General features: G+C 37.1%; 3 protein-coding genes across 4 annotated transcripts; 2 read left to right on the top strand and 1 right to left on the bottom strand.

The window, feature by feature from the left end:
- Positions 1-181: 181 nt before the first annotated feature.
- On the top strand, positions 182-19,426 carry LOC116307325 (ATP-dependent RNA helicase DDX24). Of its 2 annotated transcripts, XM_089035117.1 has the most exons (16): positions 182-783; positions 1,985-2,148; positions 5,265-5,492; positions 6,065-6,175; positions 6,807-6,931; positions 8,057-8,109; positions 9,358-9,471; positions 9,996-10,117; positions 11,263-11,432; positions 12,004-12,115; positions 12,462-12,579; positions 13,372-13,468; positions 14,142-14,219; positions 14,598-14,662; positions 17,196-17,294; positions 17,855-19,426. In XM_089035117.1, the coding sequence occupies exons 1-16, from the start codon at positions 243-245 to the stop codon at positions 17,932-17,934; spliced, it is 2,277 nt and encodes a 758-aa protein (XP_088891243.1). In that variant the 5' UTR covers positions 182-242; the 3' UTR covers positions 17,935-19,426. The 2 variants fall into 2 exon arrangements, with proteins under 2 accessions (XP_088891243.1, XP_088891242.1); XM_089035116.1 differs by lacking the exons at positions 17,196-17,294; positions 17,855-19,426 and adding an exon at positions 15,128-16,404.
- On the top strand, positions 2,613-3,572 carry LOC148908766 (uncharacterized). The gene is made up of 3 exons (XM_089035236.1): positions 2,613-2,873; positions 2,970-3,116; positions 3,192-3,572. The coding sequence occupies exons 1-3, from the start codon at positions 2,871-2,873 to the stop codon at positions 3,441-3,443; spliced, it is 402 nt and encodes a 133-aa protein (XP_088891362.1). The 5' UTR covers positions 2,613-2,870; the 3' UTR covers positions 3,444-3,572.
- On the bottom strand, positions 18,629-26,131 carry LOC116307326 (U3 small nucleolar ribonucleoprotein IMP4). The gene is made up of 9 exons (XM_089035118.1): positions 26,119-26,131; positions 25,914-26,022; positions 25,736-25,819; positions 24,277-24,386; positions 22,826-22,958; positions 21,837-21,991; positions 21,120-21,214; positions 20,012-20,082; positions 18,629-19,337 (listed from the first exon to the last, which is right to left on the bottom strand). The coding sequence occupies exons 1-9, from the start codon at positions 26,119-26,121 to the stop codon at positions 19,228-19,230; spliced, it is 870 nt and encodes a 289-aa protein (XP_088891244.1). The 5' UTR covers positions 26,122-26,131; the 3' UTR covers positions 18,629-19,227.

Raw genomic sequence — 26,131 nt, 5'->3', positions numbered from 1 at the left:
TGTCCACTTTAAGGTTAATACTTCATATGATACAATATTTAGATCACCACCAATGTCAGGACATAATATTTTGCGATACATGAAGTAGTACCCTCTTTTCTCAGTAGTCAGCGTTGTGCCTTTTTGCGCATGCCTCTTTGTACTTTTCAATACCAGTCTACTATTTTCCTCACGGCCAATATGGCGGACAAGTTCAGTTAAATTCAGTTCGTGGTACTTTTATATAGTTTTAGCGTACAACTATGGCAGAAAATCCAAAGAAAAGCAGGAAAAGAAAGTGGAAAGAGGTTCCTTTAGATAACCCAGCATTTTTTAGTGGTAATATGGAGGGATTTGTCCAGCTTGAAGAGCTTCAAGACTACACGTTCGAGAGTGTTGGTACAGAAGGCTCACGTGTTGTTGATACTGATTTTATTGCTAGAGAGGAAACTAAAGGGAAGAAGATGCCTAAAGTGGAGAATGAAACCAAGAAGGAAAAAAGAAAGAGAAAAAGAAAGGAAAAGCCAACCAAAGACTTAACTAAAATTGATAAACTAAAAGATGGCGAAAGTAAGCCTGAAATAGCTAATACTGATTCTACTACTGGAGAGGAATCTGAAGGAAAAAAGCATCCTAAAATGGAAGATAAAACCAAGAAAGCAAAAAGAAAGAGAAAAAGAAAGAAAAAGCCAACCAAAGACACATCTAAAGCTGATAAACCAATAAATGAAGAAGATAAGCCTGAAATGATAGAAGCAAATGAGAAGATGAGTCAAAATGAATCACAACAAAACATCAAGAAAGGTACAGTACACACATACACTTCAAAATATTCTACTAGAAATGGCACGGCTAAATTCACAGGTCGAACCCTGAAACAACCTCAATCTTGGCTGAACAATGCCAAGGCATGGCTAACTCACAAATCAAACCCTGAAACAATTAACTGTTGGGCTTATCAAAGTCAGGTCACGGTTTACTCAGTTTACACGGTTTCTAGCAAGTTATCTTTTCCCAAACAATTGAAATTTTTCTACTCTCACAACAGTATTCTGAGTAATTTGTAACATGTATCTATCTATCTTACTCACAAATCAAATCCTGAAAGGACCTCTGGGCTGTTCAGAGTCAGGGCACAGTACAGTAATTCACAGATTGACCCCTAAAACAACCTCTGTCTTTAATGATCCACATGTAAGTCAGGGCTACAACTAACTCACAGATCCAACACAAGAACCAAACGACAATTAAATCACCACACAAACCTTACCAACCAATAATTAGAGCACAGATAATGATGTACGGTATGAAATTTGCCTGATGATGACTACACGTAGCAGTTTACAGTCGAAACTATCACAGTGCTAGCTTCTACAAATGACTCTCAATTGTGAGACAATTGAGTATAATCATTCAATAAATAATTAGTTGAAATATATGGTACACTCTATATGTTATATTATTAAACTTTAGTCAAATCCAGCTAATGGCCTATCATCAATATGCTGCATTCTGATTAGATGAGCTACTACTAGGCTATAAGTTATAACCTACTAGCAGCGAAAAGTGCCAGCTTTCAAAAGCCAAAACAATGGATTTAACTTTAATTTCAAACTTTTTAATTTAAATTTTGTTTACATCTATATATTTGACAGTCTTACATGAAGTAGTAAGGAACTAGTTGGTTTTGACTAAGAAAATAAGTCCTCTAGTTTGGCCTATGAGTCAATAGTTCATTTGGGCTCAAGGAACTAATAGACCTCTTCGGCTTGGTGTAATGTTTTCCCATTTCATACCACGTGTCATTCCCTTGAGAATAAGATTCTTTGTTTGAGCTGTATCCATATTCATGTGTCTTCTCATGAGCAACTGAGTGTAAACTGTAAACAAAGAAATGATACTCCAGGGAATGACACAGTGGTCTGAAATGAGAAAATATTACGTCAGAGCCGAAGAGGTCTATTGCTAAATGTAAAGGTGCATGACCACTTGGTATTTTATTTAGGAAGGAAGCTGGATGATATGAGTGACTGGAATGGTCTTGGTGTCCCAGATGATGTGTTGAAGGCATTAAGTGAGCATGGATTTACAACACCTACTTCAATTCAAGCACTTGCTATTCCTCCTGCCCTATTTCACCACAGAAACATCGTTGGTGCTGCTGAAACAGTATGTATATATGTTTTGAATGGTAAAAATGTCATCAATGATAGAAAGGTTTTTTTTGGGAAGCTTGGTTGATGTAGCGGTGAGAATGCTTTGCCTCTCACAAAGGAGACCCAGGTTTGATTTCTGGACTTCTACACTTGTACAGGTGTATGCAAGTAGAGTTGCTTGTTGGTTCTCTCATACATGATTTGAGGTTTTTCTTCGGATTCTCTTGACTAGTATTCCCTCCCTTGCACAAAAAACACCAAGTTCTAACCCAATCAAGTAGAAGAACGTAACCACTGTGTAGATCGAACCACTTTTATTTTCCATTCTTTTACAGTATTTAATTTCAGTAGTGTAACGCTTCTCGTAACCTTTGCTATGATTGGTTTGTAGCTAATTGGTGGTATCGAGGGTATCGTACCAATCACATCCCTTGTTAAATAATTATCTGATTTGATTGATGCATTAGAATCAATCACAATTGGTGTTTTAGTTTTTGTTACATTAGTTTTTGAATTTATTTCGGAGTGTCTTATAACAGCTTCACTTAGTTTGGATTACCGTCAAGTTATCATTAGCGTATTAGTATTTATTCGCTTAGAAGACCGTCAATTTATCCTTAACATCTTAGTATATTTATTCGCTTGGAAGACCGTCTAGTTATCATAAGTATCTTGGTGTTTATTCGCTTGGAAAACCGTCAAGGAAGACCGTCAAATTCTTAACTGCGTGACTACATGGTAAGTTTGATAAAAATACACCAAATGCTGTTGGATTTATAGTTGGCATTCTAGATTTTGAATAAGAAAGATAGATCAAGGTTTATTTTCTTTTAGAGTGAACGTGGGCAAGGATCTTGCAGTAATTGCAAAGCCACCTATTTCAACCGCTATAAGCCACTCAATTGCCAGAACTGCGACTTCCATCTTGGAGGTTCATACACGCCGAATCAAAAGAAAGCAAAGCCGAACGCACCAGACTGCGTACTGGTTGCTGACCATCTCTGCACCAAGATATTCAGTATAGATCTCTACATGTGAACAGCCAAAGTCCACAAGAATTCTCATGCCCTCGCAATTTATCAACTATCTGAGGAACTTATTTCTTCTTACAAGTGTGACCAGCTTACCAAAGAAACGCTCACAAATTTAATGCAAACTTCTTTACTTCCATCTGGAGTACAAGTGTCTGATAACTCTTATAACTTGCTTCTCCTACGAATTCCAATGGTATTGCCACGTGAAAACGATAACAAACAAAGACCAGAGAAAAATTGTTTGCTCTTACCAGTAGTGCAAGATGCACTCTAGTAAGACCAAACATTTCAAACACAGAAAAATATGTCTTCATGTTCATGTTTTACTGTGTGTTACAGGCCAGTCAATTGAAAATGATGGAACTGGGAACAATTCATCTTCAAGTGCTGCTACCGTCACTCAAACTGCTGAAAATACAGTGAACATAAGCCGTGACTCTACCATTAATTTAAACATGTAAAACACTGAGCATTCCCTACTTCATTCCCAACACTTTATTGAGTAATATCATAGAAAACGATAGTAAAACCGTTTTGAAGTTAGGAGGATGGCCTGAAGTGTTTTGCTCCTGGCAAGACCAATGTCCCTTGTGCAATGCCAATCTCACTGAGGCAAGAAGCCACCCTGGTCAAAAAAGTGATGCACAAGCGTTTAATTGGAAAAATCACAAACAAGCAAAGAAACAGATTCTACTACACGAGGATTCCGACTGATATTATAATTGACATTCCCGGTTACGCTATGCAAACATTAACAATGCTATTCATTCACACCAAAGACAATGCGAATTTAAGCCAAAAAAAAGGATGGTCAGTTTCTATACTTTTCTGATATAAACACACTTCATGCGCTTTCATATCTTTTATTGCTGGTCCTGTAACTGAATATAGCTCTATCCAGTCTCTGGATCAATCTATTAAGTGTCAAGGGCTTAATAAAGGCTTGACAGAAAACAAAACTAAGAAAACATAAACAAAAACACGATTAACCTATGATACATTTGATATCCTTGATACCCTCGATACCATTGATACCCTTGATACCCTTGATACCCTTGATACCCTTGATACCCTTGATACCCCTGATACCCTTGATACCCTGATACCTGATACCCTGATACCCTCGATACCCTCGATACCCTCGATACCCTCGATACCCTCGATACCCTCGATACCCTACCCTCGATACCCTCGATACCCTCGATACCCTCGATACCCTCGATACCCTCGATACCCTCGATACCCTCGATACCCTCGATACCCTCGATACCCTCGATACCCTCGATACCCTCGATACCCTCGATACCCTCGATACCCTCGATACCCTTGATACCCTCGATACCCTCGATACCCTCGATACCCTTGATACCCTCGATACCCTCGATACCCTCGATACCCTTGACTGAATGCATTCTATCGGCACGGGAGATATGATTTCCTTTACAATGAAAATCTAATAAAAACAATGGCAAAAAGTGGGGAACCAATCAGAAGCAACCTCTCGAATGCTGCTACGCCACTCTTTAATTTTTTGACAACAGCACTTTTGGGAAGTTACTCATATTAGTGTATGAAGGCAGGCACCATAAGCTCTTATTTTTTTAAACATAAAATCCATAAAAACGTAATTACTATGTCATGCCTCAAAAGTTCAACTTGTATTTCAAAACTTTTGGATCCTATTAATAATAATAATAATGATAAATTAACTTTGTTTATAGAGGATAACACTTGACAGTAATTCAACTGATAAACTTGTGGTCCTCTGTTAACGTCTTTAGTTAATTAGGGATGGGACCACCATTAACGTGATCATCCGAGCCACGTGAAGGTCTAACCATTTGCAGATGTAATTACAAAGGCAGCACTTTCTCCTCAGTTATTTTAAGACCCTGAGTGTTGGTCTGGCCAAGGCTTGAACCACGACCTCCCGCACAACAGACCGACGCTCTTACCATCTGAGCTAACCAGGTGGCTCTCATCCATACAAAATCGAAGCTAACCCTGTACAACAGAGAATTCAAAAAGACTGTAATGTTTTCAAAAGTACTGTCTGAGTGTATAATAATGGTTTTACTCTGATAAACAAACACAGGGTTCAGGCAAAACACTAGCATTTGGTATCCCTATCATTCATCATATCATGGCCGTCAAAGAACGTACAGCTAACAAGACCAACGATGATAGTAAACATGAAACAGAAGATGGAGAAGACAATGTTAATGAAAACCCTCTAATGGCACTGATAATGACTCCTACAAGAGAGTTGGCCTTACAGATCAAGGACCATCTTGTTGCCGCAGCAAAATATACACCTATTAAGGTAAATGTTTTTCCATTGTGTTTTGCACTGTTTTTCTCTTTAAAGTGCATATAGAGGGAAAAAATTTACTTCAAAATTACTATATGTTTACTAAACAGTGTAGTATTATGGTTGCAGTATTTCAACATCTCAAATGTTTATATCTCTGAGAAGACCACATACAAAAATACTGCAACCATACTGTACTACACTGTTCACATATAAGTGATTTTGAAAATATATTTTTTTCCTTGATATACACTTTAAAGCATGACCCACAGACACCCTGCAGACAGGAAAAATCTTTATTTTTTCTTAGTGCTAAAAAATGGTTGAATTCTGATAGAAAAACAAAACAAAAAATCAAAGATTTTTCAAGTCGTATCTGTCTTTATAAGAAATGCAGTTGAACAGTCATGATTGACAGGCGATTTGGGCAAAGGGTCATGCTATTTTAAGATTCACTGCTTTTAACTAGGTCCGCTAAAATACAGTGTGGGGTTAGGAGTCCATTAGACACAGAATTAATTGACTCACAGATAAAACCCTGTTTAGTCCATCCACAATTTTTATTTTATCTTACCATACTTCAGGTTGCTGCAGTGGTTGGAGGTATGGCTGCTCAAAAACAGCTACGATTGTTGAAAAAGCATCCAGAAATTGTGGTTGCAACACCAGGCAGATTATGGGAAATGATTTCATCGGTATATAAGTATATAGTGTTATAAAATTTTTTTTTGCAATTTTACATAAAATGATGTACACAGTTTTTCAAGGCTGCAAAATATTTTTTCTATAAGGTTATAATATGTCAGATCAGTGACAAGGTTTTGACCTGACATGTCGCCAGTCTGGTTGGTCAAAAGCTTCCTTCAAATACTACTGCAACCAGGGAAAAAATTGCTTTCATGCTACAGTATATATATATATATATATATATATATATATGAAGAGATTGTGATTTTCATAAAGAAATATAGTTGACGCGTACACTTTGATGGCGTCAGTTTTCGATGACGGCCATCATTCAGTGTATTTTATACAGCAATAAAGAAAGCTTTATATCAAACAACAAGCAAACTTCTACATGTATGTATATTTAAAATAGTTAAATGGTTAAAAATATTAAACTAAAGGTCGCAATATAATCAACACAGTAATTAATATGCTTGCTTCCTATTACTGTAAATACTTTTGATTCTGCCCTTGACAACCTTCACATTTGAACGACAAAACATAGGAACCATTTTAGAACTGTGCTAAATATTAACTTTTTAGTGCCAGTTTCTACATCTTTAATATATGCCGATGTATCATTATTATTTTGGGTTTCAGCAAGAGGAACATGTGAGTAACTTGGAGCACTTGCGGTACTTGGTGATTGATGAAGCAGACAGGATGATTGAACAAGGACACTTTGAAGAATTATCATCTATACTGGATGCTATACACTTCAAAAAGTATGATTTTCAGTGCTATAAATAATGGCTGGCCAATCAATATCTTGGCCATGATTTTTTTGGGAAGCACCGGTGGCGTGCGCAGCTAATGCATCGCCTCTCACCAATGCAACCCGGGTTTGAGCTCTGCTGGTCTAGGTGTCATGTGAGTAGAGATGTTTGTTGGTTCTCTCCTGTGCTTCGAGGGTTTTTCCTCCGGGTTCTCCAGTTTTTCCTCCCTCCACAAAAATCAACTTCTAAATTCTCCTGGCGACAGTTTAGTTTTAGCTTGGTCATTTTTAGCTTGATCATACCTATTACTTTCAAAATGACCAGCAAGGCAAAGATTTGACCAGGAAAAGTTTCAGTTCTGACCAGACATCGTTCGATGACCTGCCATTATGTTTGGTCCTAGGATTTAGAAGTATGGGTGAATTCACCTTTTCGGCGCTAGCTGGGATTGTGTTACGGTCACCAAAAAGTTCAGCCATTGTTCTCGGATTTCCATACAAATTCACTGACTTTAAAGAGAAAATTTAAGTAGATTTCTTTAGTTAGCTATCTTAAGAGCAGTAAGGAAAGCTCCAATCAAGCTAGAAAAATGATTATTTACTTGTATTTAGAGAACTAACTAAACATTAACTAAGTGAATAGTTCATTTAGAGTCAGTACATTTGTACGTAAAACTGGAGAACAATGTCCGAACGTTTTGGGGACCGTAACACAATCTAAAACAATTGATACCACATGACGGCTAGTGCCAAAAAGTACAGCATGCCATGTGGATATAGCATTCATGAAAAGTTTCAATTATTGAGCATTTTTGTCCAGCCTTTAGATTTTACATTCCTACTTTGTGAGTGAAGAACTATATGTCACTTTCCATTGGTTTGTCATGTTGTTGTTTTCATTTATTCATCTATCCATCCATCCATCCATCCATCCATCCATCCATCCATCCATCCATCCATCCATCCATCCATCCATCCATCCATCCATCCATCCATCCATCCATCCATCCATCCATCCATCCATCCATCCATCCATCCATCCACCCATCCATCCATCCATCCATCCATCCATTCCATTCCTTTATCTGTTTGTTCATTTATCCATTCATTTGTTTTATTTTTTCTTCTTTTTTAGAAGTGCAAAATCGTTTGATAGCTGTTATCCAGAAGAAGATGTAAAGATCATAAGTTAGTATATTATTTATTTTGTACTCTGGTTAATACGTGCACATATCATATTGATGGTATACATGTACGCCTATTTCAAAAAAAATTATCAGTTGGAGAGATCTGAACAAATTGTCTGGCTAAATGTATTTTGAATTTTTAATGAGAAAAAACTCCCACAATTCCATTTGGTCTCAGATTTCAGACCTCTGACCAATAAGTGTTTTTTAAATGTGTATAAACCCTGAGGTGGATGATACACCTATTTCAAAAAATGCTGTTGGTCTGAGATCTGAAATCTAAAATGTGTGGTTCCAAAAAATAACCTTTACCCCCCCCCCCCAAGGGGAATTTGGAATTTCCGAGGGGTGTGGGGGTCAGAGAGAGAATAAAATTACAGAGTTGGTATGGATGAAAATTGAAATTTTTGGGGAAGGTGGGGGGGTCTTTAAAAAAAAATTCGGTGATGGGGATATGGATAATTTCAGGAACTACACAATCTTAGACCCAGTAGCATGATGCAAATTGTAATACATTCACAGTCGAACAACTTAGTTTCCTTTTAGATTGTAATATGACTTTTGACTTAGGAATGTGTTTTTTAAAGTGCTTATAAGCCTTTGCACAATATTTTCAGAATTGATTCTTTAGATAGTGAATAGTTGATTGTGAAAATATTTCGTCATTTGAATGTCGGGTCTTTAAGATACGAAGGTTTTTATTCGCAATATGTTAATGACTATGACGTAACATAAGGGATCATTTAATATACAACACCGCACTCGTTCTGGAATACAGTAATTTAAAAGGATCACCCTTTTACTCATGACTCACGTAAAGGTTCTTACAAATTTGTTTTCAAAAAAAAATGTCCAGTGTTCAATATTAAAAGTTGCCACAAAATAACTCAAATCCCTTATGTTACGTCATTAGTCATTAACATATTGGAAATATAAACCTTCGTATCTCAAAGACCCGACTTTCAAATGACGTATTATTTTCACAATCAAATGTTCACTATTTAAAGTTAAGAATCGATTCTGAAAATATTGTGTAAAGGCTTATAAGCACTTTAAAATATATTTTAGCCACAAAACATGAAAGTAGAAAATACTGTTTAGTCTCAGATCACTCATTTCAGATCTCTGTGATCATCATCATCATTATTGCTAATATTATTTTTATTGATGGTCATGTTATAGTTGAAAAAAAAAAAATTTCTTTTATTGTTCATATTCACATGGTTGTGCTTTTTTTTTTTTTCGAAAGAAAACACATCAACAGAAAAGTTTCAAAAGTTCATTTTTTCTGCAACCTTAACATTTCCCAAGTCAATCAGGCGAAAAGGAAAAGATTATGTATTGTCAACTGAAGATTTACTAGGTAAGGGATGTTATACACTACCTTAACTCTGATTGGACGGTTATTCATTTTACTCACTATCTTGACTCTGATTGGACAGTTACTCATTTTATTCGCTATCTTAACTCTGATTGGATAGTTACTCATTTTACTCACTATCTTGACTCTGATTGGACAGTTACTCATTTTACTCACTATCTTAACTCTGATTGGATAGTTACTCATTTTACTCACTATCTTGACTCTGATTGGACGGTTATACGTTTTACTCGCCATCTTGACTCTGATTGGACAGATACTCATTTTACTCACTATCTTGACTCTGATTGGACAGTCATAATTAATTTTATGCTCTATCTGGCTTCTAATTGGCCAAGAACATTTGGCCCAGATAGAGTGTAAACTTGACGGTTTTTTCCTGCAGATATTGCATTTACCATGTCAAGTTCACTCAAGGTCACAATGGTTATTGAAATACGTTTGCAGACTTTTGAAAATGAGAGAAGACATTTCTCATTTCTGTCTTTTTCTGCATTTGCTTGCAGTTCGTCTACTGAATAAGATGAATATCGATAGCAAGAAGGCAAAAATTATTGATGATACAACGAAGAAAGGGACGGCACATACACTCACTGAAGCTAGAATAACATGCAGCAAGGAAGATAAGGTATTTTATGTTTTTATCGTCCTCTGAATTCTCTACTGTTCACCTCTTTAATAGCCCCTTTCACAGTTCCCTGCCCACCTTGAAAGGTAGCCGTGCCTTTGCTTCGAAGCGAGATGAACGGTGAGCTTGCAATGATAGAGACACGTGAATAATTGTCCAAGGTGTTAGAAAAGGTCTCTATCATTGCAAGCTCACCATTCGTCTCGCTTCGATTCAAAGGCACGGCTACCTTTCAAGGGGGCACAGGGAACTGTGAAGGGGACTATTGTTGGTACTTCAAAACTTGATTATCCACAATAATTCTTAGACCAGTTTCGAGTTTATTACTACACTGAGATAACATCTAGGCTCTAAGCCTGAGCTCCGAGCGAATTAATTCTTGACTAAATCGCTTCTTATCTTGAAAAAATATAAAACGCGTGCGCGTGCTGTGTGGAGTTATAAAGCACGACACTTCTCGAGTGTTCTAGCAACAAGTGCTTTATAACTCCACACAGCACAGCAAGCAAGGTCTTTAGTTCCCCCACAAAACACAAACTACATGAATAACGCAACTGAAAGTGAGCGCGCGTGCAGTGTGCTCTCATAAAGCACGCGCTCCAATCACAACGCGAGATTTATAACAGTTATTTTATAATCAGATAGAAAAGGAATGATTATAAAAATAATATAGACGATTTCATCGTATCTTTATTATCTTATTGATTTTATTTACTGTATCCTCATACATTCTCCTATAATAACGCACATAATACTTGGGCTACCTGTGCTTTTTCGTTCCCTCCGAATAGCCCACTTCCGAGATATGCTTCGCTTGTCACGCACAAAGGTTTCAGTATGAGGCTACGTGCTAAATTAAATTAATTCCTACCGCCTGTCACGAATGACTGAGCATTTAGCACGTAGCCTCATACTGAAACCTTTGTGCGTGACAAGCGAAGCATATCTCGGAAGTGGGCTATTGGTTAGTAATGATGAAGTGTGGAGATACGGGACCGCCATTTAGAGTAGGTCATCCGAACTACCAGAAAGCCCAAGCTCTTACGAACTGAGCTAACCGGGTTGGCGGTATGGGTGGCTTTTCTTGTTGGTATTCCTACTTTATGGTGAATATTTTGTTGACAATGCCCTTCCATTATTTCCAGGACGCATACTTGTATTATTTTCTACTAAAGTACCCAGGAAGAACTTTAATCTTCGCCAATACCATCGACTGCATCCGACGACTTGCCTCCATACTCAGATTACTGCAGCTCAATCCTTTGCCTTTGCATGCCAGCATGCAGCAAAGACAACGACTCAAAAACCTTGACAGGTAATTAACCATTATTGATGTCACAAATACAAGTATAAGCAGTAAAATCATGGGTAGCATGGGTGGCATGGTGGCGTTCGCGGCACGGGTCGGGTCGCTGGTTCGAGCCCTGCGGTCGCCACGTGAATTGAGTTTGTTTGATGCATTGTTCTCTCCTATGCTACGAGGATTTTCTCCGGGTTCTCCGGTTCCCTCCCTCCGTAAAAATCAACATGTGAGTTGAGCGTTGTTTGCATAGAATATTAAATGTAGTTGTAGTGCGTGTGAGCGAAGAGTCCAACCTCGACTGAGGACTATTGTTTTGTGGTCACTCAAGCGAGTTCGGAAAAAGTCTATAATAATTGCGCAAAATCACCTTTCGTCTTAGTATTTAGTCATACTATAAATCGATTTGTTCTTTCGTTTTATTAATGTTTCGTTCGATCGTTCATATATTTGTTTAGTCCGTCATATTCTCGTACGAAGACCCTTCTCAGCTTTCTAACGAAAAATTGATCGAATTTTCGTTAGAAAGTTGAAAAGGGTACGAGAATAGTTCCTTCACTTTTCAACCATCCTATTTTTTTTCTAGGTTTAAATCTTCAGAAAATGGTTTACTCGTATCGACAGACGTGGCAGCGCGAGGACTAGACATCCCCAATGTACAACACGTGATTCATTATCAAGTCCCAAAGGACCCAGAGGTACGATAGGTCACGTGATCGCTTTTATGTATGTGTGTATATATACATATATTTATTTAATTACTGCTATTTCCTAAAAGTTTGGTGAAGATTTTGCATACCAAACCCGGAATTCAGTATGGGTAATGTGAATGCAATCGGCAAAAGGTCACATTAACGATATGGGATTTTGGGAGAAGGAAAACTTTGTTAACTCGTTTTCTCGGTATGCGCATATCTTCTTCTGCGCGGAAATTATTACTGGGTTGCCTGTGAGTTTTTTTTACTGTAATAACTGTGGCATTGTAAAAAAAGATGAGGATCCAAGGCTGGGTCTACAAAACCAACCATTATATTTTGTTATCAGGTTTACATTCATCGAAGTGGTCGAACAGCACGGGCGTTAAACGAGGGTCTCAGTGTGGTACTCGTTGGACCTGAGGATCTGGCCTCGTACAGGAAGATCATGAAAACTCTTAATAATGGTAAGAATAAAAGCCTTTGCATAAACAGTACTTTATATACTACCCAGTAGACTAAGGCAGTTGTGTGTAACTTAACATTATCCAATGTGAAGCACATCTAAAAACCAATTAAATTTTGCTGGTAGTTGGAGCGATATGTAAAACTCCAAAGCGTGAAATCATTTGAAATAAGTAACTAAGGGAAGCACCGGTGGCGTGCGCTGCTAATGCGCCGCCTCTCACCAATGTGGCCCGAGTTCGAGTCCTGCCGATCTCGATGTCGTATGTGAGTAGAGTTGTTTGTTGGTTCTCTCCTGTGCTTCGAGGGTTTTTCTCCGTGTTCTCCGGTTTTCCTCCCTCCTCAAAAATCAACTACTAAATTCTAATTCGATCTTTGGGCTTTCACTTAGCTTGGAGCCTATTTCTGTTGTGATTGTCCCACGCTGTGATACGACAGCGAAAAGCTTTGTAGATTTTTTTAACTGTGCCACTCTATGCTTGTCAAAAGTCTACGTTCGCTCCCCGGGCATCCCATCGGTAAAAACTTCTATTATTCACAAGTTATTCAAGATGACACAAGTAAATGTGAAGGGGACTATTTTGAACTCCAGAGCTTTTTCCAGGCCCGTCGCTAGAGGTGGTTCGATGGTGCGAACGAACCCCACTTCCCTCTCCCCCTACGCAATAAAATGTTATTAATTGCATAACTAAGATTGGTAGAAAAGCGAACCTCCCCTCTTAAGTTCCTAGCGAGGAGCCGGTTTTCTAGCAAGGTTTTACGCTGACATGTTCGTCATTGTTGTTACTCTGCAGGTAACGAACTGGAGTCCTTCCCAGTAGATGTACCATATATAACAGACGTTAAATCTAGGATATCACTGGCTAGAAACATCGACAAGGAACAAAACAAGTATGTACTAATCAATGAAGATTTAATCACACTATGATTCTTTGTCTTAATACATACCGTAAATCCTCTATTTAGCCCCCCGGGGGGCTTATTTATTTCAGACACGTTTGAGGGAGGGCTTATTGGAGAGAGGGGGGGCTTAATTGAGAGGGGGGACTTAATTGAGAGGGGGGGCTTAATTGAGAGGGGGGGCTTAATTGAGAGGGGGGATTTAATTGAGATGGGGGGCTTAATTGAGAGGGGGGATTTAATTGAGATGGGGGGCTTAATTGAGAGGGGGGGCTTAATTGAGAGGGGGGGGCTTAATTGAGAGGGGGGGCTTATTGATTTGTAATATGATTGTAACTCAGGATTAAACGGAAGCATTACTATTGACCATCTCGCATAATCTGTAGTGATGTACATGGCATTTTTATTATTTGATTCACCTGTGTTAGTCTCTCAAGTATAATTTACGATTATTGTGAATAGCAAAACTAAAACACGGTAACATTAACAAAGCAAGCAAAAAAGAAATGTTCTGAACGAACAAGACTTTAATAAATCACCTTTAATCAGTACACGTGATTCTTTAGTTGTGAAGGGGGAGGGGGGGGGGCTAAATAGAGGATTTACGGTATTTACCTTGTCAAAAATGTTTTGTTTTTTTTTGTTCTTTTTCTTTTTGGTGAAGAATTCAAAAGAAGAAGTCAACCAATGACTGGTTTGTGGCATCAGCCAAAGCGATGGATATTGAAGTGGATGACGACTTGTATCCTTAGATATTTTACTGTGATTATTGTGTAATATTATTGTCTGATACTGTGAAGAGAATACCACAAGGCTTTAGAACTTCAACATTTACTCTCAAATTGTGACTAACATTCGATTCTCTTTCTTTCTATTTTCTTGCTTGCTTGCTTGCTTGCTTGCTTGCTTGCTTGCTTGCTTGCTTGCTTGCTTGCTTGATTATTTTAGCCGTTTTTGTAAGCATGTGGACCCAGAAAGATGTCAGTCACAATCAAAACCTCTTATTTTACTAACCCGAAGGCTAGGATAATTTTCCCATATTCTTGTTAAAGAATCTTTTGCAATTGCTTAATATCCAATGGTTTGTTACTTGATACACCTTTTCCTTGATTAACTACAGACTCGAGGATTTAGGAGACTCGAGAGAGAAAAAAGTACAACAGAAGAAGATTGACCAAATGAAAGGTAACAAGATATCAGTGACTATCATTCTTTTCTTCCGTCGTTTTGATTGGCCGAGATAAATGCAAATAACTGCCTACAACATAATAATCTGAGCATGCGCATCACAATGCAAAATCATTTTGCTGTAATTTCGCACCTAGAGCCTGCGTTTCTTCTGGCCTGCGGCGAAGAACGAGGGCTCTGGCATAAGCCATTTTGGCGCTTGCGCAATTTTCCTTAAGTGAAATATAATCAATGACAATCATGCTTGAAAACAGAATTCTATCGTTACTTTCGATCAAAATAATAATTAGAAATCAGGAACATATATTTGTTAATCGAAGTAATATGATCATCCGGGTGGATGTAGTCCTGAGAAGGACTGTTTGATGTGACTGACGTTTCGACAAACTGAGCGGAAGTCATCTTCAGAGTCAAGTGAAGAATAAAGTCAGATTGTATTTGTATTTGTATTGGTATTTGTAGATTATCGAAAGGCGTTTGACACTATTGAGCATGCTACCTTACTAGAAAAACTGAAGCTACTTGGTATCTGTGATAAAGAGCAACGTTGGATGGCCGAATATCTTAAAAATCGTACCCAGTCAGTATTTCTTGGTGGTTCATTGTCAGATCCTCAAGTTATGGTTTCTGGAGTACCACAAGGATCCGTATTAGGCCCTTTGTTGTTTTCTCTTTATGTTTCAGATCTTCCGAATTGTTTACAAAACACTAAAATACTGATGTATGCTGATGATACCGTTATTTACTGCTCTGCCCCAAACATGGCTCAGTTAACTCAAAAGCTAAACAACGAGCTTAAAAACCTTGCTGATTGGTCAAAGTTAAATGATCTCTACATCCACCCCAAGAAAACCAAATATGTGGTATTTGGAACTCATATGAAACTTAATCAAATTGACTCTAATTTAAACTTTGATGTTTATTTAGATAACGATATTCTTGAACGTAAGAGCTTTTATAAGTATTTAGGAGTATACCTAGACCAATCGCTATCCTTTAAAGAACATGTCCACAGACTTATAAAGAAAGTTTCAAGTCAGCTTGGCTTACTGAGTAGATTGAGAAATAGTCTCACTACGTATGCAGCTAACAAAATCTATACCACTATGGTTTTACCAAAATTAGATTATTGTGATTTTACATGGAATATCAATTTGGCTGCTTCTATTAATGTCTCTTTAGATCATTTACAAACGAAAGCTGGCTGAATAATTTTAAAGGATTGTAGCTTAGACCATGATAAGGTGATAGATAAATTGGGCTGGAAGAGTCTTCGAAATAGATGTTCAATTCATAAGCTTATTTTTATTTTTAAGTGCTTAAATGGCATTGCACCTGAGATTTTTAATGGTTACTTTAATTATGTCTCACATGGCTATAATACTAGACAAAATGGTTTAAATATTATCATACCAAAAGTTAGGACTGAATCAGCCAAGAAAACGTTTTATTATTCTGGAGCTATCATTTACAATAGTCTACCTAGCTCTCTTAAAGAGATTAATTCTTTATTATTATTTAAGTCTAATCTCAAAGATATTTTTAAAATGTTTTAATGAATTGTATTGATTTTTACTAACATTTTAGTATTTTACAGTATATATATATTTAATTATCTTATTATTTTGTTGATAATTTTTGTTGCCCCCAGGGCGCTCCTTGATAACAGCTGTTTGCTGACGAGCTTACCCTGGTAAAACATGTAATTATTATTATTATTATTATTATTATTATTATTATTATTATTGGTCATATTTATACTGCCACGATAACAATAGCCTAATTACCTGGATTTGCATAATTGGTGGGGTTGGTCTAATGAATGCGAGTCACTGTTTCGGTGTTGTGGGCGGTTTTATTGTTTCTAATAAGCCTATTATACTGAGCCGGTAAATTAATTGAGCGGTTTAGTGGATGATGCTCAAACTTGGTAAACCAACTCTCCAGTACAAGTCGTTGCTGCCTGTTACAAAAAGAAAGGCATTCACTGGATTCCCAGTCTATCGTATGACCAGTCTTGGTATGATGCCTGGCAATATTATTGTGTTCATCCTGTTTCACAACAGCACTTTGATGTTCTTTACGTCTGATGTTAAACGATCTACCCGTCTCACCAATATATGTTGCTTCACAATCATTATATGAAATCTTATAAATATTCGGTGCTATTCGTCCGTCCTGGGGGTGGTGGTAAGTTGTGTACAAAATTCCTAAGTGGGAGAGTATACTTGCGCAAAAAAACAAAAAACGATGTAGTGCATTTCGATTCGATTTCACTGCATGGTTTTTATTATGGGAGAAATTATCTTCATCTCGAATAAAAAAAAATGAAGATTTTTTCCCGATCTTATTTTTACCTTTCAGTTTCATTCAAATTGTTCTCCCTGTCACTTCCGTATCGGGAGCTCCGCTTTTAGGCAGTGCCTAAATATATATATTATTATTATTATTTTCATTGTTATTTTTATTTCAATTATTTAAAAATATTATGAACTGAATCGTATTGGTTGTTGATTTTCATCTCGTTTAGCATCTTTATTATCCATGATCAAGAAACCTCTCGTACCCAAAGGCTTCAGTGGCAAATTTCCAACGAAAAGCGGAAAGCTAGTGGTTCCAGGATTACAAGGTAAATGTATTTCAGTTTGAAAGGGCTTTCTCACATGAAGCTTTCGCCACTTTTAATTTCAAGATTTCGAAAAAAATCCCGAAATTACAGCGCTTCCCAATCTCACGCGCGAAATCAGGTTATTTGGTGGACGTCAAACAAAGATTTCACGACATTCCATTGGCACGTGCTCTTTGAAGTTTTGTATATTCCGAGTGTCATGGAAACACCCGGGCCCTTTGATTGACGTCCACCAAAACATTATTTTTGGAGACAGAAAATTGTATTAAAAAGCAGCGACAATAAAGTAGCTTGTTACTGAGAACCAATTACTTGCGCCTATTGACTGATCCAGATACGGTAATGTGGTAATAATCCCATTTCAAGTCCCCATATTGACCAAATCCCATAGCGCCAGCCCATGTTTTGTTCAAATCTCATTCCCATTTTTTGATTGTTTTGTTTGTGAATCCCACATTCCCAATTCATAAACTCCTCAGCCCCAAAAAGGCAAATTCCAGCTCTCATTATACCCCTTCAGGAACCTCTTATTATGTGAAACGATTCTACTTTCATTTTAGATGAATGTTCAAGTACAAACGATGTTGCCAAGACAGCAGTAGATGACGTTAAGAAAAAGAAAAAGAGAAAACGACAGTAGTTTTTAGATTCTTTCTATTGCTTTTTATTCAAGTGAATAGACTTTAAATATATGAAAGCCTATTATTGAAAACTAAAACATACATTATACAAGTATTATAGACACCTTGCATGTGAGGTCAAAACAGCTCGATCTAGGGGACAAAACAAAAGAATTCCAATCTCATGAGAATTGGAACCTATTACTTTGTCACCCAGATTGAGCTGCATTCCAAAGTGCTGCAAGGGGTCTGTAGGTATCAACGATAAATAAAATACAATAAGCCTTTTCATAGTTTAAGAATCGATTCCACTGCGCATGCGATTTTATCCCGAATTTCTCACCTTCTTTTGTTTAATTAAGAACAAAAGGTTTAGACAAAAGGTGAGTGAGAAATTCGGGATAAAATCACATGCGCAGTGGAATCGAATCTTAAACTATGAAAAGGCTTATTCTACGTGATGTTTATTAAACGAGCCAGTTTGTTTTACCAGGTCTAAGAGGATGGTAGCCGATTGGTTTAAAACCTGATAAAACACAATCTGCAAGTTTATTAAACAGCTTCAAAAACTCCATCCATTTTTTACCCAGTGGTAACATTCTGCAGCTCGTTTCTCGCTACTAGAAACGAGTAACAGCATTTTACCCCTGGGTTCCCGAGGATGCAAAACTCATGAATAATTCACAAACGTTTTGCTTTATACTTCGATAGAGGTTTATACGTCACTGCCATGCGCAGTGATTCCAAAAAGGCTCCCACAATTTGAAGACAACATACCTAACTTAAGACAGGGGCACTAGTCAACAAGCATTTGTGGGTCGACAATGATAGTACATTAGACGGATCTTGATAGGGCTCTAAAAGTCTTCATCTAAACTTGGACGCAACTTTATCTCTGATAAAGTCGCCCTTCCTGTAATTTATCGGGTATAAAGTTCCATGGAGGGGTCACCCCAAATAGCTGTTATTACAGTTGAGACCGCAATAGACCAAGATAATCTTTTGTTTTACAGAATCATATACGTGAAGCTATCGGGTCGATAAATGCTTGTGTTCTCATTTACATTTCATTTGCATGCATCCATAATAACTGCTTTTGGATCGAAGACTTTTAACATAACATGACATAACATAATGGTTTATTTTCACAATTCATCACCTTGTATACAGAAAATAGAAGAAAAAAAGCAAAAAACATGAAAAATTATGAAAGGAGGTGAAAGAGGTTATCCTTATGAATTATTCATGTGTTTTTAAAAGACTGTTAATGTTAATAGAATGGAATATATTATTGTTAATGCTGTTCACTTTCATCATTCAATGCTCAGGGCTTTCCGTTTCTTTGCGGTATTCATATATGGTCGTAACCGCCACTCAGTGTCTGCTTCTGTTTGATCGACTGAACCAAGTTTGATTTCGTACACTGAGGAAGAATATATATGTTGAAGTTATTAATGACATCATAACAACAAGATGAATAAAAGGGAAGAGTAAAATTTTACTCAAGCAATTAGAAGGAAGACAATTATTTGAACATCTTTCAGGGGATGATCCAGGATTTTTTCAGGAGGGGGTGGACCATTTAATGTTCTGAATAAACTGACGAGTCAGAACATCAAGCAATAGACCTCTTTGGCTTGGGGTAATGTCTTTGACCACTTGTCATTCCCTTGAGAATAAGATTCTTTGTTTGAGCTGTATCCATATTCATGTGTCTTCTCATGTGCAACCGAGTGCAAACCTTAAACAAAGAAATGATACTCTAGGGAATGACATGTGGTCTGAAAATGGGAAAACATTACGTCAGAGCCGAAGAGGTCTTTTCTCCATGTTCCTTTTCACAAATGAACTTCCTCCAATCAAAAATATTACCAGTTGAAAGAGCATCCCTCCACTTAAGATCTCCATGGTATAACCCTCCGTTTGAGTTTGTGGATGCATAAACATGTGTGCACATCACTTTTTTTAATTTTAATACTGTGACAGAATATGACTGTTAGTCAACATTTCAATGTCGCAACACTGATTGGTCAATGACCTATAAGCTTGCTTGTGGTCTTGCCAGAAATCAAGAAATACTCATAATCTTTTACTTACGTTTCATTTCAAATCTTGGCCCAACTTCATGAAGTTCTATTTGCCCCTCGACTTTCTTGTAAGTATGGTGCCTGTCAATGTCAAAAATTTGATCACAGAAGATATAATTGCAAATGGTGTTTAAACAACTGGCTAGTAGTTCATCTCCTTTAGCAGTCAAATCAACAGACCTTTTCCAAATTCGCTTGGATGACCATGAAACCATGGTTTGACATCAAGACTGAACTTGATTCTTTTATTTATCACCTCGACTTAAAACCATTGTTCTGGAAAGGTCTATTTATCATTAAAATTATTTTTTCCGTTTTCCATTTTCATTTTGTTGATTGGCTGTTTTTGCTGTCTATCAAACATACCAATAAGTCACAGGAAAGCGAGCCATGTTGACAAGTGCATCCCTATTGCGCATGAGCAGACTATCATTTGCAGCAAAATGGCTTTGCATCATAATGTTCATGAACTGAATATTATTTGCAAGTAGTTATTTGCAGGTTTCTTGGCCAATCAAAACCACAGAAAAAAATAATTTGCCTGGATGATAAATCAATATTCTGACCTATTTGAATAGGATATTTATGGGGTTGTAAGATATTAATGGGATGACAAGAATGATTTTAAATTATTTTACGCAAAAATTCATAATTTACATTATAGACCCCTTGCAGCACGTCGCAATGCAGCTCAATTTGGAGGACAACAATAGGTTCCAATTCTCAGGAGATTGGAATTCTTTTGTTTTGTCCTCCAAAATGAGCTGCTTCGACATCACATGTAAGGGGTCTTTAGGTCCATTACTGCCGTTTGCATTACTACACGGTTACCCAGGACACAAATTGCGTCGTGTAGTTTGCAATAGACTGCCATCAATCAAACACCTCATTCTACTTGGATGTACTCAAACTCTTTGCAATCGCTTTCAGAACTTTCCTTCGTGATATCTGACTGAGAAAGTTTGATAGAAAAGCCAACTCATTAATCCAAACGTGTATAAATGCAACAACATGAATAATTGACAGTACTCTATTGCAAACTACACGACTCGATTTGTGTCTGGGGTGGCCGCGTACAGCAAACAGCGGTAAAGCTATTTAGGAGCATTATTACTTGCCTAAAAGAGATATAGTCATCTTGGTTGGCAAATGTTATTACTCTTCTGGTTTCATCTTTAGGCACTGGGAAAAGGTACTTCAAGATGTTCTGAACCTTGGAGATGATGATAGTTAAGTATGTTAGGATCTTCAAATATCTTGGGTCATTACAGTCAAAATGGCTCAAGCTTACCCCCTAGATTCAATTAATGGTTTTATTATTTGAGTATTGAAATTTTTTATTCTTTCTAATGATATGAAGGCTCGTGGGGATTCAAATAATAACGGATTCAAAACTCGAATTCTGATTGGATTATTCCATATAAGGAACACCATAATTCAATCAGAATTTTAGTTTTGGAATGGTCGTTATTTTGAATCCTGAGTCTTCGTATTCTCAGAAAGAATAATAGATTTAAATATTTGAATCATGGAATCATTAATGAATCTAGGGGGGTACGCTTCAGCTATTTTGACTGTAACTCAACGGGCCAAGTGATCCTTGCTAGAGTTCCATTACATCAAGCAGTTGAGTGAAAATTAGCATCAGAAATAAAAAGAGCACATTCAAACCACCAAGCAAAACTTAATTCTAGGATGACTCGATCCATCGAACCTTAGTTATGATAGGTACTTTGTAGAAATGCAACTGCTACATCACATTTATCATTACTACATTTTTATGTAATACTAATATACAGCACCATAAAGTACATGAACTAATGTTTAAATCTTACTCTTTCACCAAGTTTAGTTTTGAAGTTATGGAAAACCAGGTGTGGATATGCTTCAGACATGTTAGCAGTCTTGGGGATGTCATGTCTCATCACTGTATTGGATAATGTAAAGTAAGCTGTTGGGCCAAAAGGAAGATGACATACAACCAGTCCATCTGAAAATATATAAAAAACCACAGAATCTTAAAAAAAAAATCATGAATAACTCCTTTGCTTCAATTGTGTAGTTCCAGAAATTATCCATCTCACCCTCCCCCATGGAGGAATGTTTTAAAAAGACCCCCCCCCCCCCCCCTTACCTCCAGGAATTCCAATTTTCTTCCATACAAACTCTGTAATTTATTTTTATTTCTATTCTCTGATCCCCCCTACCCCTTCTACTCTGGAACAGGGTATATAAAATCGCACTCGCTCTGGGACAGGGCATATGAAATCACGTTCTCTCCTCTCTGGAACAGGGTATCTATTTTTGCAACACAGGAACAGGGTATGGTTTTCAGCGATCTTGCTCTGGAACAGGGTATGAATTTCAGTGATTTTACTCTGGAACAGGATCAGGATTCAGAGGGCCCGGTGGCACATCCCTACCCTAAATGGGCCAGAGTACCCCTGGGGTAACATGGAACTCTTGATGCACATGTGTGTGGAATGATGAAATCGTTTTTCCACTTTGTAAAGCAGATAACACTGGTTTTTCTGCGTGGCGGCCAATTTTTAACCCCCTTAAATTGTTGGAATCCACTCAAGGCTTAAAATTATGGCCAGACATCAACAATGTCTGCCCAGAACTGGGACTTGTCCGGTCAAATCTTGCCTTGCCAGCCATTTTGACCACTGACGTTGAGCCAGAAATAAGGTATTACTAACTAAAACTAATTTGGCATGTGATCATAACCAGCAGCTGATTGGCAGTTATTTTAAGCCATGCTACCACTGACCAGTACGAATGAATCTACATGAATAACAGTAAAAATTGTTTTTTCAAATACCTGGTTCTCCTCTGTGTTCATGAACAATAATCAGATCTGTCACATCATTTGCTTTACATGCTTGTACCAGTTGACTCATTACATAATTACCTCTGTTGAGTCGCTGACTGTTTGGGAAGATTAGTTTGACTTCCTGGAATAATAATAATAATAATAATAATAATAATAATAAGTATAGGAAATCGCACGATCTCGAGTACAATTTGGAAATTAATAGACATGAGTAATGTTTTGAAAGTTCTTGTAATTGCACGAGCCTTTCTACGAGAAGATCGTGCGATTTTTTGTTTATAGTTCACTCAACAAAATTTCAGTAAAAAATGCAAAGCGACACCATTCATCTTTGTCTATTTGGCGGCTGATTTTCAGTTCATTGCGCAACTGAAATGCTTAAAAAATAGTAGTTTTTATTAGTTTTTACGTTTTTTTTTTGCCGCTGTTGACATTGTTTTGGCCGTGTTTCCATAGCGACTTAATTCGGTACTCCTACGGAGTACAATTAACGCTATAATTGTACTCCTCTCAACCAATCAGAGTCGAGTAATTTTGTTGAGTGTACTATAATAATAATAATAATAATAATAATAATAATAAAAATCCAATCGGCTGGACACAATAGAAAAGCTGGTATGAACCGGTGATCAAAACGCTTTCCAACTGTGATGTTATGAAAAAACATTTCTGGGTCCAAAACAAAAACCATTTCTTTAATGAGCTTTTTTACTTTTTAATTTTTAGTAACTAACAGTACATTTAAAAGAATGTCTTCTGTAAGATACTGTAAGAGCAATTTCTTAATCTTACCATTCAAACCATTTACTCTTAATCTTACCACACCCAAAAAAAAAGTGTTAAAATCCCTCACATTTCAATGTGTAGATCATTGTGAGTGGTTAACCTTTTGATTGTCATGACTGCCATTGGTTGTTGAAGTGTTTCTATACACCAAATTCCAAAATGGCACAAGGCCGAGTGTGTTACATGAAAACAAGGCATCCAGGGCCAAATGCAAAGAAATAATATGGTGTCAATGCAAAGTATACACTTGTTCACTTGTTCTGTTTTTCTTTTCTTCTTACATTCAGCATAGCGAAAATTGTGCAGCATCAATTTATCAGAAAATACTGTAAATTTGGCCCCAGATGCCTCGTTTTCAACCGGCTGCGTGCCATTTTGGATTTAGGTTTATAGGATCTCTACAATCACTGATACATCATTGTTTTTGGGTGACTACAGAGATCAAGTGGAAACCAGGCTATAGTCATAAGACGCTGTGGTATTTACCGAATGAGAATAGGGACTAGTGATGACTCTTGAAACTCCATTGTATGCAAGTCTTGAATCCACGAGTTATTGTTATTCTAATTTCTGCTTTTGTTTACCAACCTCAGAAATAATGTCAAGCCCACATACTCTGGAGCTTTAAGAGTCATCAATTACCTGGCATTTACCTTTGCAAACTGTTTAAGTCTTGAGCTCGGGCTATGTGATGTAGTGATCATGACCTTAGGGTCTTCTACTCCTGACCAGGCATACTCATCATCAACATGACTACTGACACCTAGATTGGAAATTAATTAAGATTTACTGTGATTGAAACGCATAGTGACATCTCCAACAAAAAATTCAAGGACTTTTTAGACAATTTCCAGTGATCAATCCCCCCGACAATTCATAGTGACAAAAAACGCTTTATTTTAATGGATCCATCTTAACTATGAATTCAAAAAGTTTGCATTGAACCTATTTACGAAAAAAGAAAGACGGTTATAAGATCTACATGTAACAGCACTTTATGCGAGCGGATGGCATCAGTTCTGTGCTCCATTCACTAATTCTTGGAGTGCAACCATGTGACTGAAAAATCCTTTGAGATGTCAATAATAATGAAACAGCCGCCATCTTGGTTTATCTAATAAGAGAAGCTTAATGAGGAAAGCTTTGGATAGTCAATCAACGTAGCAGCTATGACGTAACATGCACCCCATTTACCCATATATAACTATATGACAATCCCTTGTGATTATGATTATGATTATTTATATAGCGCTCTTTTCCATATGAATATTCTCAAAGGCGCTTTACAATGATTTATGAATGAGAGATGGTCAATGTGAGGGGTAGACACTGAAGGGTGGTCACTGCCAGGGTTTCTTTACGTCCTCAGTGGTTCTTTAACGTCCGTCCTTGTAAATGTTTTATATCTGCACACCGCAAAGGATTTTTTAAAATTTAGACAATGGAATATCTGTAACTCTCACTTGGTTCCCACGGAACTCATGCCTGATATATATCCCGGAGTAGTCAATCGATAAAAATCGATATCGATATCGATAAAATTCGATAGAAATCAGCTGATTTGTATCGATTTTTATAGGAAATCGTTTAAAATTGATTAAAAAAAATTGGTGTGAGTTCGATTTTTATCGATTTAATCCATTTTTATCGATCAAGATTTGACCGCTTTAATTCAATCCAATAATATAATCTAGCGCAATAGATTTTATAACTATTAATTCACAAGTAATAATATGTAGATCAGGCAGCTACAGTAATTATCCAAGTACTTTTGCTGTCGGTTCACTGATCACTATATAAAACTCCTGGTTTGTGTCAAGCTATGGTTACGAAAGAGTAATTTCCGGTGGTGTAAATCCGTATCCACACGACCCTCGTACGATCATCGATAGAAATCGTTCAAGACATATAAATCTAAAAAAACCATATAATCAATCAATTGATGAAAATCGATACAAAAATGTAGTGTGAGTTCGATTTTTAACGATTGATCGATACAATCGATATCAATCAAATCAGCGGTATCGATTGTTATCGATTTATCGATTGGCAAAATCGATATCGATTTTTATCGATTGACTACTCCGGGTATATATGTATTAATCGACTAACGTTCATGTTTTTCATCGTCAAACTCTATGGCTTTTCTCAGCTCTGCTTCATCTTTTCTCAGCTCTGTTGGGATCGGTTTTCCATCTAACGATTGAAAAATAAACGATTCTGAACCAAACTGTGTAAGTCAAAAGTATCGGACAAAGAATTTTACACAAAAATTGAGTTGAAAACCCACCTCTTAGTGATAATTTTAAACGCTTTTTCTTTTCATAAATCGATCTCTCTTGCTCCTCTAGTGATTTTCGATAAAGATATTCCCGTCTTTGTCTAGCTTGTCTTCGTAACTATGGGAAAATAGGCAATAACACCATGATTTATGCTATTCTGGCAAGGAAAATTAAGAAAATTCAAAGGAAATGTTATTTCACGTGTTCACCCACCATCTTGGACGCG

This window comes from Actinia tenebrosa, unplaced genomic scaffold (genome assembly GCF_029948245.1).
Source record: "Actinia tenebrosa isolate PJP-AT-01 unplaced genomic scaffold, QUT_ActTen_1.0 PGA_scaffold3__52_contigs__length_22856419, whole genome shotgun sequence".
Lineage (NCBI taxonomy): Eukaryota > Metazoa > Cnidaria > Anthozoa > Actiniaria > Actiniidae > Actinia > Actinia tenebrosa.
Note: the sequence above shows the minus strand (reverse complement) of the source record. Positions and strands in the feature narration are given on the sequence as shown.